We start from the raw sequence: 11,910 nt of genomic DNA, 5'->3' as shown, positions 1-11,910 counted from the left end.
CTCCAATTGCTGCTCCTGTGCCTCGTCGAGACGATTGGTTATTATACCACTTCCCCTGGAAGCCGAGAGGTCGGGGAACGGATATGGTGTCAGGAAGATTTGAGATGGTTCACGTCGCGCCGTTAACGTACTTTATCCTCCTCGTTATCTCATTCTGAGAATGGAGTTTTCGACTCGTAGTCGACCACCTAGATTTTTTGACGAGGAAATCTTTCGGCCGGGGCAGGCGCGGTGTGTTGCACTCAGTTGCCGAGGGCTATGTACTTCCTGTGAAGCCGTGGACGTACTGTCCAAAGATGCACTCTGTGCAGATGAAAAAGAAAGGTCATGCCCGCTGGCATCCTCGCAACCAGCTAGGCTGGGTGTTTTGCGAGTCGTAGACAAAAAGCTCATAATGCGGAGAATGTTTGAAATTTTTTCCGAAGATCATTAAGGTGTCTCAGACACGCGAGCCTCGTATGAGGCGACCTGTTAAATGTGAATTGGAAAAATTCACAATTTAATGGGGGAGAGTGGAACGGGGTTACACGTACCCTTATAAGATTGTGCGGCCGTACGTAGGTGTATTACACAAGTTAGTGTAATCACACACACCGTAACAAAAGGTCAGGGTTGCCAGTAGTAATGCATATCACTACATTACCTTATTAGGTTCTGCCATATCAATTAGGTATTACTGCATTAATTAGGAAACCCTAAGTTATTCGATATTGGCGGCTCTGCCGCAACTATAACATTTAAATACAGTTTTAATTTTGAACAAAAGTGTTCGTTTGCCTTGGCAAAATATAGTGCTTAGAGGTAGCGGATTGCGATCCGCTACACTTGTACTGGTTCTTGGAAAGAACGTTAGGTTGGCTATCTTAGCTGAGCTTTCTCTAAGCAAAGAGCTTCAACAGCTCTGCTGCAGCCTAAATCTAAGATAAAATAGTAAAACCTAATTAAAACGAATAACTACTGGCAGTCCCGCCAATCAGTGGCTTCTTACTACGGTGTAGCTACACCATTGCGTGATTACACTGTCATGTATAATCCACACCTATGAATGGTCACACCATCTTGTGTGGCCCACCCCTTCATACAAGGGTACGTGTAGCCTGTTACACTTTTAGCAAGGTACACGGAAACTCCTTCTCAATTTTGCCTGTGAGGGTGTTACCAACTCCGCACTTTATGAGTCGGAATTTCATAAGCCTCCCTATGGAACATTGTATACTACCAATTGTATGTACCACACGTTAAACAAAAACCATCCAATTCAACAGGTTAAATGCAACAGGATGAATTCAAAAGAAAGATTGTTATTTATCTTACACCCATGAAAAATGTCCATTATTTGCCGCCATTCTTTGACGTGAGTGCAGCACTCGCTGCGAGCTTAAATCTTGTGGATGTTGTGCTTAATGCACTGATAGAGTATGGAGACTTACCGGGGCAAGAAACATTCGATAATGATGTTGACTCGATCGCCACCTTGTGAGTGCCGGCGCTGCTTCAATATATTTGCGAAAGTTGCAACTTCATTTTGGATGGATTGACCATAGTGTGCAGGTTGTGCTGCAAATAACAGCTCTATTCAATCTGTTTGTGCTACTAGCAGGCACCTTCTTGTTTCGAAGTGGCCTCTTCGGCATGCTATACTCTCAATTTCGCATTGTGCTTCTAATGCATCCCCTGTATATTTGTTTGACCGTCATTTTGGTCGCCTGTCGGATGGTAGGCCGCCTGCTATCACTGAATAACTATTAAGCCTTTAACCGCACATCGTCTCATTTGTAGACTTTACTTTCGTCAGAAAACGATCGTATAAAAATTTGGGACAACTTCGGCTATTTAATTTTTTCTGGAATGCACAAGATTGGTAAGCTGAGGCTCTGCTTCATAGAAAATATATTTGATTTCTTAATTAACGATTGTAGGTGCCTTGCTCTATTATGTTTGTAGCATATATGCGGTTGAGCAGCTCCGAAATCGCAAATACTACACTTTCGAATCCTGGATGCAGAATTAGTTGTGTTTTCGGAGGTTCAGCACGATATCTATTACGATGACTACAATAATGTCATTATACTTCTGACTCTAGTGCTACCTGATGTAGCGAACGTTATGTGGAAGTTGCAATTTTGCTTTGCTTATCGCTGATTAATAATTTTTGCCTGTCCCTATTCTTAAGAAAGTATCCTCGAGAGTAATCTATTCCTTCTCATTGATGCTAATCATCAGCAAAATTAACTCACGGGCGATTGATTTCAAATAATCAAAAACATCGCTGTACAATTTGAAACATCGCGATTTAAATTAGATGTGTTAATGATAAAGTATCTGAATATTTGCCTGCAATACAATACAGCGACATCTCAATCACTTCGATTATAACAGCAGGCAAAGAACATACGAGCCACGTACCGTAACTCAAATTATCTTAACGATTCACCATTGACGACCTTCACCAAACCGCCTATTACCAGGCAATATATGTGATCCACTATTGGACTGCTGGATACAATCTCGCGGTATATTATTCTGCTGTTGAAGGTAATTGGCGGTTGAGTTCCCGCTCCATGAGCTTCCACAGTTCTGTTCATCACCATTTCCAGCAGTACCAGTCGCTGATTGAGAGTACACAACTATGCGCTCGGACCCAACTCTGTCCGTTCTTGAATCGTCATCAAGTGTCCATGGAATTGATTGCTGTGATACATGCTGATATTTGTATTTATTACGACAAGATGGCGCATTCACGTGTCGATCAGGTTTATATTCACAGTATCCAGGAACATCTTCATGATCAGAAACCAATCGACGAGTCCGTCCCGTTCGAATAGAGGCACTACCCCCACGCTGCAGGCGAGGATCCATTCGACCTAGAGCATTCGCACCACGCTGTAGGCGAGGATCGACATGACCACTATCGATACGTCCATCTTTGCAACCAGTAAGTAACGGGATCGCAGGTCCATACACGAATGACTCGGCGGTAACATACTGGCCTCTCAGAGAACTGTTATACATCTCTGCTACTTCATAATATTTTTTGGCTGTACGCTCGTGCAGCATCGCTAACAACTGCTGAGCTCCTAACTGCTTTGCGATTTTTTTCGTCGAGGCAATGCCCTATACAGTTAAAAAGTTGTCAAAAAGCGCAGATCGATATTCTTTAATTTGCAATCTACCTCGGCAACTGTGCTGCCAGCAGTCACGATTGTTTTGAAAAGCTTAACACCATCTCCCTCTATAGACGTCATATTGTAATTGATTGAGACACCACGATTTCGGTTTTGGTACTCTTGGAGGACTTGTGCAGGTGTTTTGATCGATAACTCCATACATGCCTGTAATAAAGTCTATCAATACTACGTCTGATCATAGCTAATTGAAGATACACACGCAAGGAATTGCACCTGTAGAACACGCGGATCGTCAATGGAAAGATTTTTGAACTCGTTCAAGGTCTGCATGTAAAATTGTCACTTTGTAAGCTCTTATCGAGAAAATTAGTTTGTAAGGACTCAGTAATCAAAAAAGGTTACCATAGATTGCTGCTTTCCAATTGCCGTTTGGTCTCCCTTCAGCACATCTAACTTGCGCTTTTTCTGCTTTCACAACAATGTAAAAAGATGTTACTCGCCAGTTGTTGCTATTTACCAAAAGAGAAACTGCCTCTTGTCCTTGTGCAGATAAAGTCATTCCTTACACTATTTGATTCTTGAAGATATACCGATGACATCTTAGTTGCAACATTGTTTACACCTGATAAATCATTTTTCTTTCGCTCGGCTAGGTCCAATCTAGGCGTGAAAATGCTCACTGGCGGCAAATGCTGCCTCACGAGAGAATGCAACTCTTGCTGCGACTCCGGACCTTCACCTTTAATATTCAATAAATATGGTCGGGTCCAACAAACAACGCCTAGAACATCATGGACGTAACAGGGTAAACCTGAACCGTGCATGATTTGATGCCATCCTGGTGGTAGCGGTGGGGTCGACGAAATGGCTGGACTGTCGCTGCTGTTATCAATATGATTACATTCTTGATCGTAAGGACTGCTAGTGGGGATTTCGACATTTGCTTCAGCTGAAGCAGAGCGAAGCTGTAGGAGCCCAGCAGCGGACGCATAGCTATCCAGATGGTTAGAGCTCTCGCTATCAGCATACGTATTCTCCATCAAATTTAACCAATCGAAAAATATACAATATTCACTGTTCTTTAACATTCTAAACTTTAAGACGAAGAAACCTACTTTTCCAGGATGCCATGAACGCTCCGTCTCGCCAAACGCAAGCTTTCAAGCCGTCGCTCCAAGCGTTCACCACGCTCACGTATGTTGCGTATATATTCATCGCCAGACCACGTGACGGATTCGTCACGCTCGTCTTGCAGCATGTCACCAAGTGCCAGTGGTTTCAAAGTGGTGTCAATTGAGGACTCATTATTATCTGCAGCACTTTGGCAGACATTCTTGTGCCGAGAGATTGTCATCTTGGCTATTCTCACATTTAACGCGCGATTCTTCTGACGCAGCACCTGGTTATCCCTTTTGATTTTCTGTAAATACTTAATTCTCTGCTGCGGATTGCTGCTACTAGCTAGCTGAATGATCTCGGCTTCTGCTCGCTTACTATCAGCAATCGCATCGTCGCGCTGAGTTTTCATGACATCTCGCTCAAATTGGTACAATTCAACGTACGCCCGTAGCTTCTTGGCAATGTCCCATAGTTCATGCAATTTGCGTTGGCACTGCTCGTGATTTCTTAAAACCGTCATATCTTCCTCAATGACCATTTGGATGGCGGTTGGTCTGCCAAATTGTGCGACTTTAAATCGCGAGTGGCTGTTTTCGTGATCTTGGCTTGCTTTATCATCCAGCGCATTATTGGAAATTTGATTGCTTCCTAATTCTATCAATGAGTTAGTCCCTTTCTGATTGTGCAATTGCGCTAACTTTTTTTCTAAACTAAGGACTGTAAGCTGAAGCTGTTTGTTTTCGTCTCTTGCATTCTTCAGCTCTACCTGAAGAGTTTCAGTCTTTTTTAGTAGTTCGGCGTTTGCAATGGATACAACATCAACGTTGGTAAAGGATCCATTTTGTTGGCGTTCTTTCATATCATTCGGTTCATTTATTAAGGCGTGCCTTGCTGTCTTAAGAGCGAAGGACGACGCCAAATGTGCCCACTGAATCTTATGAGATCCCAAATTCGCTTGCGTCAAGTCATTTGTAAGTACATCCACTTGTGTCATTGATGTTGATCGCATTGAACCAGTAGTAGACTTTTGTAAAGACGAGCCAAGTCTACTACATCGTGCAGCCTCCTGCAATATCAATTGCAGTCTATTTACTCGCTGTTGCATGCTTTGCATGTGCCTTTGCATATGAAACACATGAGATTCTTTTATCGCCAAATCCTGAACAAGATGTTTTGTGAGTCCCTTCTCGGCAGCTTCACTAGTGCCATCTTCCCGACGGACTTCGCTGGTCTCTGAGCTTTTTACGAGACTGACAGTGCTCGCCGATCGCTCCCTGACAGAAATTCCGCAAGTTTCAGCTAAAGTCACTGCGAGGCTACATTTAAGCGCGTCAACGTTATCCTCAGGATGTATTTTGACTGGCGATGATTTGACCGGCAAAGGTAGCGCCTGCTGCGTTGTCAAGGTCTCCATTCGCACGACAGTATATATAAAACAGAGGCTGATTATTCAAGATAAATTCGCCGGATAAAACGGTTTGTTGGTGTATGATTCATAATACTATACGTTTTCATGCATTGCAAGCCAGCTTCTGCACTGTTGATAGGTCTCAGCAATCAGTATCAAATTTATCTAGTGCACTATCAGGAGTCAAGCGTCATTTCATATACATACTTTCACCTTCTCCTTTAATAAGCGCCTTCCCAGCATGGCACATCCCGTTTTTAATCGGTTGGATGGCGGGCAGAGGTACCATTTGCAGTCGCTTCTTTAGTCAACGAATAATCAAACGTACGAGTATCGATCAGGCAATGGTCAGCCCATCTACAAAGAACTTGCACCGAAGTAAAGTCGAGAGAAAAAGTGCGATTGTATTTCACAGATTTTCAAACTCGGACCGCAGGCAGCACATTTGTGTATGTTCGATACTGTGGAATTTGTAGAAAGATACTCATTAATTACATCTTAGCCTAGACTTTGGTGCAGATCATTACTATATTCACTTTGTCGCAACGTGCGTCATTGTCGATAACTTGTTGGCTTCATTTACGATTGTATGGCTCCCCGAGACGCAATCTCGACACTTTGAGCATTCGTAAGCTTTTTAAATCCCTTGCCCTGTGTTGTCAGCTTGAACTTGGCGCACATACAATGACCAAATGGATTTTGCTTGACAGACACCAAGAGAGTAAAAACTGGCCTCTTTATACAGAGATTAAGACAAACTTTTCGAGGCCCTAAACGCCAGGAGGCGCAGAGACGGCAGCCACACAGCAATCCACTCTTCAAAAAGCCAAATCGTAACGACCAAGGCTCTAAGCACTGATCACAAACTCGTTGCAAAAGTCGTTTGACGCTAGCACAGCCACCCGTTCCCAATAGTCAGCCATGATCGATTCTGAAGTGGCCGAGACGCTTATGAGTCTTTCAGCGCCTGACGAGCGCAATTTTCACGATAATCCACTCTATGCCTCCGAGCCACCATCGTTATGGCAAGCTGGCAAGAAACGCGCCTTCGCAACCTTCGATTCGTGTATCACCACCTCGATGCCATCGTCCAGCTTCTTGCATCCACAATCAGAATCATATAGTTCTGCTATGGCACTTTTGGCTCACAGGATTCAAGAGCGTCCTCTCACGTCCATGATACCTAGTCTTGAGGACGCCAGCAGTAGTAGCGATGTGGACATGGAATCTGGCGAAGCTAGCGATGAATCATCTGATCGCCAGACTTGGCCTACTTATCGCTCGTCTTTCGACGGCCTCGTCGCTGCTGCAGCCATCAAGCAAAATGACAACGACATCTTCTCAAAAGTTAACAGTAGGCCAATTTCCATTCCCATGCGCGGTGGCAACAACAGTAGCAGCATGAAATATGGTGACCATTCATCCTTTGATCGGAAATATTCCTCTTCGTGCGGTAAGAAGTACAAATCTAGCAGTCTTTCACGCGTGCAGGAAGACAAATCTTTCTTGGGTCGCGACTGCAGCCCTACGGGTGTTGAGGATGATGGCACGTGGTACGATAGTGAGTACAGGCAGCGCGTACGCCTAGCCTCTGTGTGCTCTTCCGAAGGAAGCGATTATGGTGGACTGGGTCGTCAGCACCTAGAAGAATTCATTCGTATGGAAATTTCGGCAGCTAATGAGAATGACCAGCGCAGAGAAAGCACATCGAATTCATCTGAGAGCAAATACATCGGCAGTTACTCCCCTGAAGCCCGACGAAAGCGTATTGATCGCTTTCTTGAAAAGCGTAAGCGTCGCGTGTGGGCCAAGAAAGTGGATTACGATGTTCGCAAGAATTTTGCAAACTCGCGCTTGCGCGTTAAAGGTCGCTTCGTCAAAAAGGAGGACGAAGAGCTGTTGTGCCAGTTAATGAGCTACACGTGAGGACAGGATCAATTTATCTGTATGGCATGCTCTTCTTTGTTGCTTTGCTTTCCGCCCATCATAGTGTAGTTGTATAGAGATGGCATTGGGCTCGACCCAACTGCATGTACGTAGCTAAATAGCATTCTTAATCGAAAAAGGTATGTTTGCATTATCTTTTAAGCACAACAATAAGTAACATGCCTATTGCTGGACGCTGTGGACCAGCAAATCGGGCATTGGAATCGTCTTCGTCGATCGAAAAGATCACCGGCTGGGATCACGAAAATATTGAGACTATGCCGCATAGTAGTCAAGCACAGCCCTCAAGTGTCACAAAACGAAAGTGAAAGCTTTACCATATGTAAGTCATACGGAAAATAATTGAAGATGTACCGACAATATATGGAATTAACATCGCTGCTGACGGCATAAGGCAGATTAGTTTCTGTACGGCATTGCATTTCTAGCGACCAGTTTCGAGTTTTCTGGTCAAAATTGCTTTTCGAAGTCGGTTCGCCAGACTAGACAATAAAAGCATAAGGAAACATACTGTAGCATTCAGATCTATTGAGAAAGCGCAGTCCGCTTCAATCTTTATTGTTCTTCGTACATTTACGAATCAAAATTTAACATGACATCCTTGGATCATTCAACGTGGGAATGCTAAGCTATCGGTCACTTCATAACACATTTGTGCTATTGACGAGGCAAGCTTAGTTAAATGATTTTGACGTAATGAAATAGAACGCGGGACACTAATGCCCATGTTATATCTCCCAGTGTCACTAGAAGAAGTGGTAGGATAAGCGTCATGCATTCGAAGCCTAGCGGTTAGAGCCAATAAAGCTTTGGACAACGCTACTACGGTATATGCAGTAAAATTTTCAGAATTTTATACACGGACTAACGGCAAGTGGATGTAGAGATCATGATCTTCAATTATAATTTACACCGCTGGAGTAGTCACGAAAATGTAGCAGATCAAAATCACAAATATAGACAATCAATGCCAATAACTGCATCAACAAGCTTCCAATTTAAAGTGTGCGACGACCGTCCTCGGCAGCAAAAAGCATACCTTGCTAAATCGCTGAATGTGACTAGCTTAAAGTGAAATTAAATGTAACGTGGCTCTGGACGATACAAGGGTTATGGGTCAACGTTTGGCACGATTCTTAGGATTGTTTATAATCTTCCAAGCTCTACTGGCGATAGTTTTTTCGGTACGCATACGCCATGCTGTGTTACACAAGTGCGTTTTAACTGCGTTGTCGAAGTGACGTAACTGTCCAGCATGAGTAATAGCAGTGGCCAGGAGTGAAGTATAGCTGAGTCTTCACGATATATGAGACGCTTCAATATTTATGGATACATGTTTCTTGGAAGGCTACTTGCTACATTTCCATGCAGATATTAAATTCAATATCCCTAAAGATCTGTTAACACTTTAGTAACCAGAAGAATCTGCACTGTATTATTACCTAGAGACTGTGATTCAAGCTTCACGCTAGGACAGCTCATCTGTAAGGGTGACTTTCAACACATATGCATCTACTCTCCCGGCGAAAGCCGACCCTTCCGGCCAAATCTCGTGCGATCGCTCGCACGTGAGAGTCTCAGTATAAAAGGGGCAAGTACTGCACATTTGGTGTGATTGGATTAAATAAAATATGGTTCAATAATCTATAGTTCATAGCAGCAGAATTATCGTTGTCCATTGCAATTCGTATCCTGGACACTTACAGATTCCACTTTACCTAATCGGGCTCGCGTCTTGAAACGTAAAAATCCATCTCAATGTATCCTTCCCCGTCAGGAGGTGTCTGCTTGACAACGCGGTCAGACAAGTCGGCAGACTTTACCTTTGACGTCGTACTGTCGGCAAGAGGCTTAACCCTTGCCAAATCGCCAAAAAGAATCAGAAACTGAGCCAGCGTGCATTCGCGGAGGATTGGGTCTTGCAACTGAAGACGAAAAAGACGAGTGTTTATCGGTTATTTTGGCTAAAAAAAAAGATTTCAAGAAATCGATATTGTTGGGCTTTTACCGGCATCGCCATCAAATGCAAAAAAAGTCATCGGCCTTTAAGTTGAGGCTGTTATCGTATGAGCGAGCTTCTATCACGAGTGTTTGTCCATCAATCGCACGCTCAACACTCCATATTGTCACAAAAGCATTCCACGAAAATGTCAGCTTGAAGGAGCTAAATCGACTTCTCGTGCTGTTCCGCGCCCCTCTAATGCTCAGGATGAACTACTACTCCTACCCTCATAATCAAATGTCACGATACATTGCTGCACCAAATGCGATGAACAGAATCGGCTAGTGGACTGCTGATGAACTCTTTTTCATCAGTCAAGTACGTATCTAAGAATAGCCCTTGACATCCTCGAGTTTGTTGTGGTGGTTCTGCGGGATGATCAAGCTTCACCCGCAAACAAAGCAACCAGCGGCATCGTCGGCACTTATCAAAATGTCGCATAGTATGTTGAGTAGCGTAATAATACAAAAATTTGATTTGGCGGATGCTATCTACGGCCGCTTAGTCGAGTTTGTGTCGTGGCCGAGTGGCCAAGAACGTGCGAAAATGTTTGTTATTATCAAAAAATGTGCCATCTGCGAAGAGCAATCAATATGATTGATGGCACAGCTTTTGCGCTTGATTACAAGTTATAGGAAGATGATGAGTCGGACAGATTGTTCGCAATCATTGGCGACGGGTTCGCGCTGCACTCGTTAGCTATCGAAGTGGTGTTCATGAAAGCAAACAGCACAAAATAAGAGTTCTGGCTTTAAGGTTCCAGCTCTATTTCTCGGATGGAGGTTTTCTTCTCCAGTATTCGACCTGCGCTCTCCGAAAGCATCTAATGAGACGCCAAAGCAAAGCCATACGAGATTACGAGCGTTAGATATTATTTCTCGGCGATGCGAATGACAATCGAGCGCTATATCAAGATGAACAACGCACAATTCATATGACTACAATTAAATTTCTCTGGTGATTGACGGGGCGACGTGTGCCGCGACTGTGAATTCGATCATGACGTGCCTAATCCTACAATATTAGTCTTGACGCTAGCAATGAACGCAATGATCGTGGATGATGTGCGTAGATTTGGAGTTGCGACGAAATACCAAGGAGATGAAGACGAGAAATATACCTTGCAAATGGTTTTATACTGGCTTTCCAAAGCACCTTGTACTAAGTCAATTTTAAAAGAATTAAACTTTCCGAATGCGCTAAGTTCCTTCGTCATTCATCCAAAGGCATTTCGTCAATCTTGTACTACTTCACTAGCTCGAACCCGTGCCTGCGCTGCTTCATCTCGTCTCACCGCACCTGTATCTCAGACTCGAACTGCTTTTGGTTCAACTCGAGACGGCTGCGCTCTAAGTTCAGACTTTGCTTTCCCAAAATCAGCAGAGCTTCCGTGAAGGTTGAGTTACGCTTGGACATGCATTTGTTACCACTCTTATCGCTGCCACTCTTGTTGGCATTGATATTAAAGAAATGATTGGATCTCCGGGCTCACTCGTTTTAGTGCAGCATTTCACATAAACACCGCTTGCTTTGAGATAAATAAAAGGTCGTTCATAATTGAAGAGTCCTAAATATTCGGACGAGTGCTACCAGCAAGAGCGTGCAAACTTACGTGCAATGTAGAGCTCAAAACCTCCTCGAGCTCTCAATCGTCTTCGTAATTGTCGGTTAAAGTGAACGTAGGTCTGTTTCTTTGGTGCCAAAGCCGGACGCAGACATTTTCTGTTTGATCCTAGGTTGCTTCCAATCAAGCAGTTCACATGTGTTTTTGAACAATTTACACTCTTTGTAATGACAGATTGAGCTGTGACTACGTTATAAGCGTTTTTTTGCTTCACGTAGTCCCCATTGTGCTACTGCCAATAGATGATGAAGTCGCTTCCTTTCTCGTTCACCATGCTTCTCGAATGGTGGCGCAATGCTGGTCTCGTTCTGTTGTGAGGCGCAGATCAGCGAGTTAAATGATACTTAGGCGGCAGTTTATAACGCTTTGATACCGATCAGCTTAACAGTGCATCAACCATCACTGACCGTGCTTTTTTCGTTTGATTCCTGATCACGTCATCAGCCAAGCGCAACGATCAATATGTTTATACGATAATTTCGCCGCGAGAACAGCAATAATTCATGCCCAGACCATCAATATTGAAGCTCCTATAGGCAACTCATACGAAGGATATGCTGCCGAAATTATGATCGATACCTTTTGCAAGACGCAGTAGTTTTCAAGTGCCAATAAAACTGATAGAAGTGTAGAGCGAAGGAAGCTGTAGGGGAAGAGCTGACCGAAGAGACTTGAGTGGTAA

General features: G+C 43.7%; 5 protein-coding genes across 5 annotated transcripts; 4 read left to right on the top strand and 1 right to left on the bottom strand.

The window, feature by feature from the left end:
- Positions 1–1,270: 1,270 nt before the first annotated feature.
- On the top strand, positions 1,271–2,142 carry PHALS_05056 (Transmembrane protein 138; the record flags this gene model as incomplete). Its single annotated transcript, XM_024722791.1, has 5 exons — positions 1,271–1,476; positions 1,545–1,716; positions 1,780–1,861; positions 1,945–2,025; positions 2,099–2,142. 5 exons carry the CDS (start codon positions 1,271–1,273, stop codon positions 2,140–2,142), a joined length of 585 nt encoding a protein of 194 aa, XP_024573833.1.
- A 151-nt stretch (positions 2,143–2,293) lies between these two features.
- On the bottom strand, positions 2,294–5,661 carry PHALS_05055 (WW domain; the record flags this gene model as incomplete). Its single annotated transcript, XM_024722790.1, has 8 exons — positions 2,294–2,334; positions 2,407–2,421; positions 2,487–3,114; positions 3,174–3,332; positions 3,402–3,452; positions 3,531–3,593; positions 3,695–4,145; positions 4,244–5,661. 8 exons carry the CDS (start codon positions 5,659–5,661, stop codon positions 2,294–2,296), a joined length of 2,826 nt encoding a protein of 941 aa, XP_024573832.1.
- Positions 5,662–5,664: 3 nt separating this feature from the next.
- Positions 5,665–6,578, top strand: PHALS_15071 (uncharacterized protein). The gene has a single exon (XM_024722789.2). The coding sequence runs from the start codon at positions 5,736–5,738 to the stop codon at positions 6,129–6,131; it is 396 nt and encodes a 131-aa protein (XP_024573831.1). The 5' UTR covers positions 5,665–5,735; the 3' UTR covers positions 6,132–6,578.
- Positions 6,577–7,581, top strand: PHALS_05054 (CCT domain; the record flags this gene model as incomplete). Its single annotated transcript, XM_024722788.1, has 1 exon — positions 6,577–7,581. The coding sequence occupies one exon, from the start codon at positions 6,577–6,579 to the stop codon at positions 7,579–7,581; it is 1,005 nt and encodes a 334-aa protein (XP_024573830.1).
- Positions 7,582–10,644: 3,063 nt separating this feature from the next.
- On the top strand, positions 10,645–10,998 carry PHALS_05053 (uncharacterized protein; the record flags this gene model as incomplete). The annotated part of the gene is made up of 1 exon (XM_024722787.1): positions 10,645–10,998. One exon carries the CDS (start codon positions 10,645–10,647, stop codon positions 10,996–10,998), a length of 354 nt encoding a protein of 117 aa, XP_024573829.1.
- Between the last annotated feature and the right edge of the window lie 912 nt (positions 10,999–11,910).

This window comes from Plasmopara halstedii, assembly GCF_900000015.1.
Source record: "Plasmopara halstedii genome assembly, contig: Scaffold_287, whole genome shotgun sequence".
NCBI classification, from domain to species: Eukaryota; Oomycota; class Peronosporomycetes; order Peronosporales; family Peronosporaceae; genus Plasmopara; species Plasmopara halstedii.
This window is presented reverse-complemented; position numbering and strand designations above follow the sequence as displayed.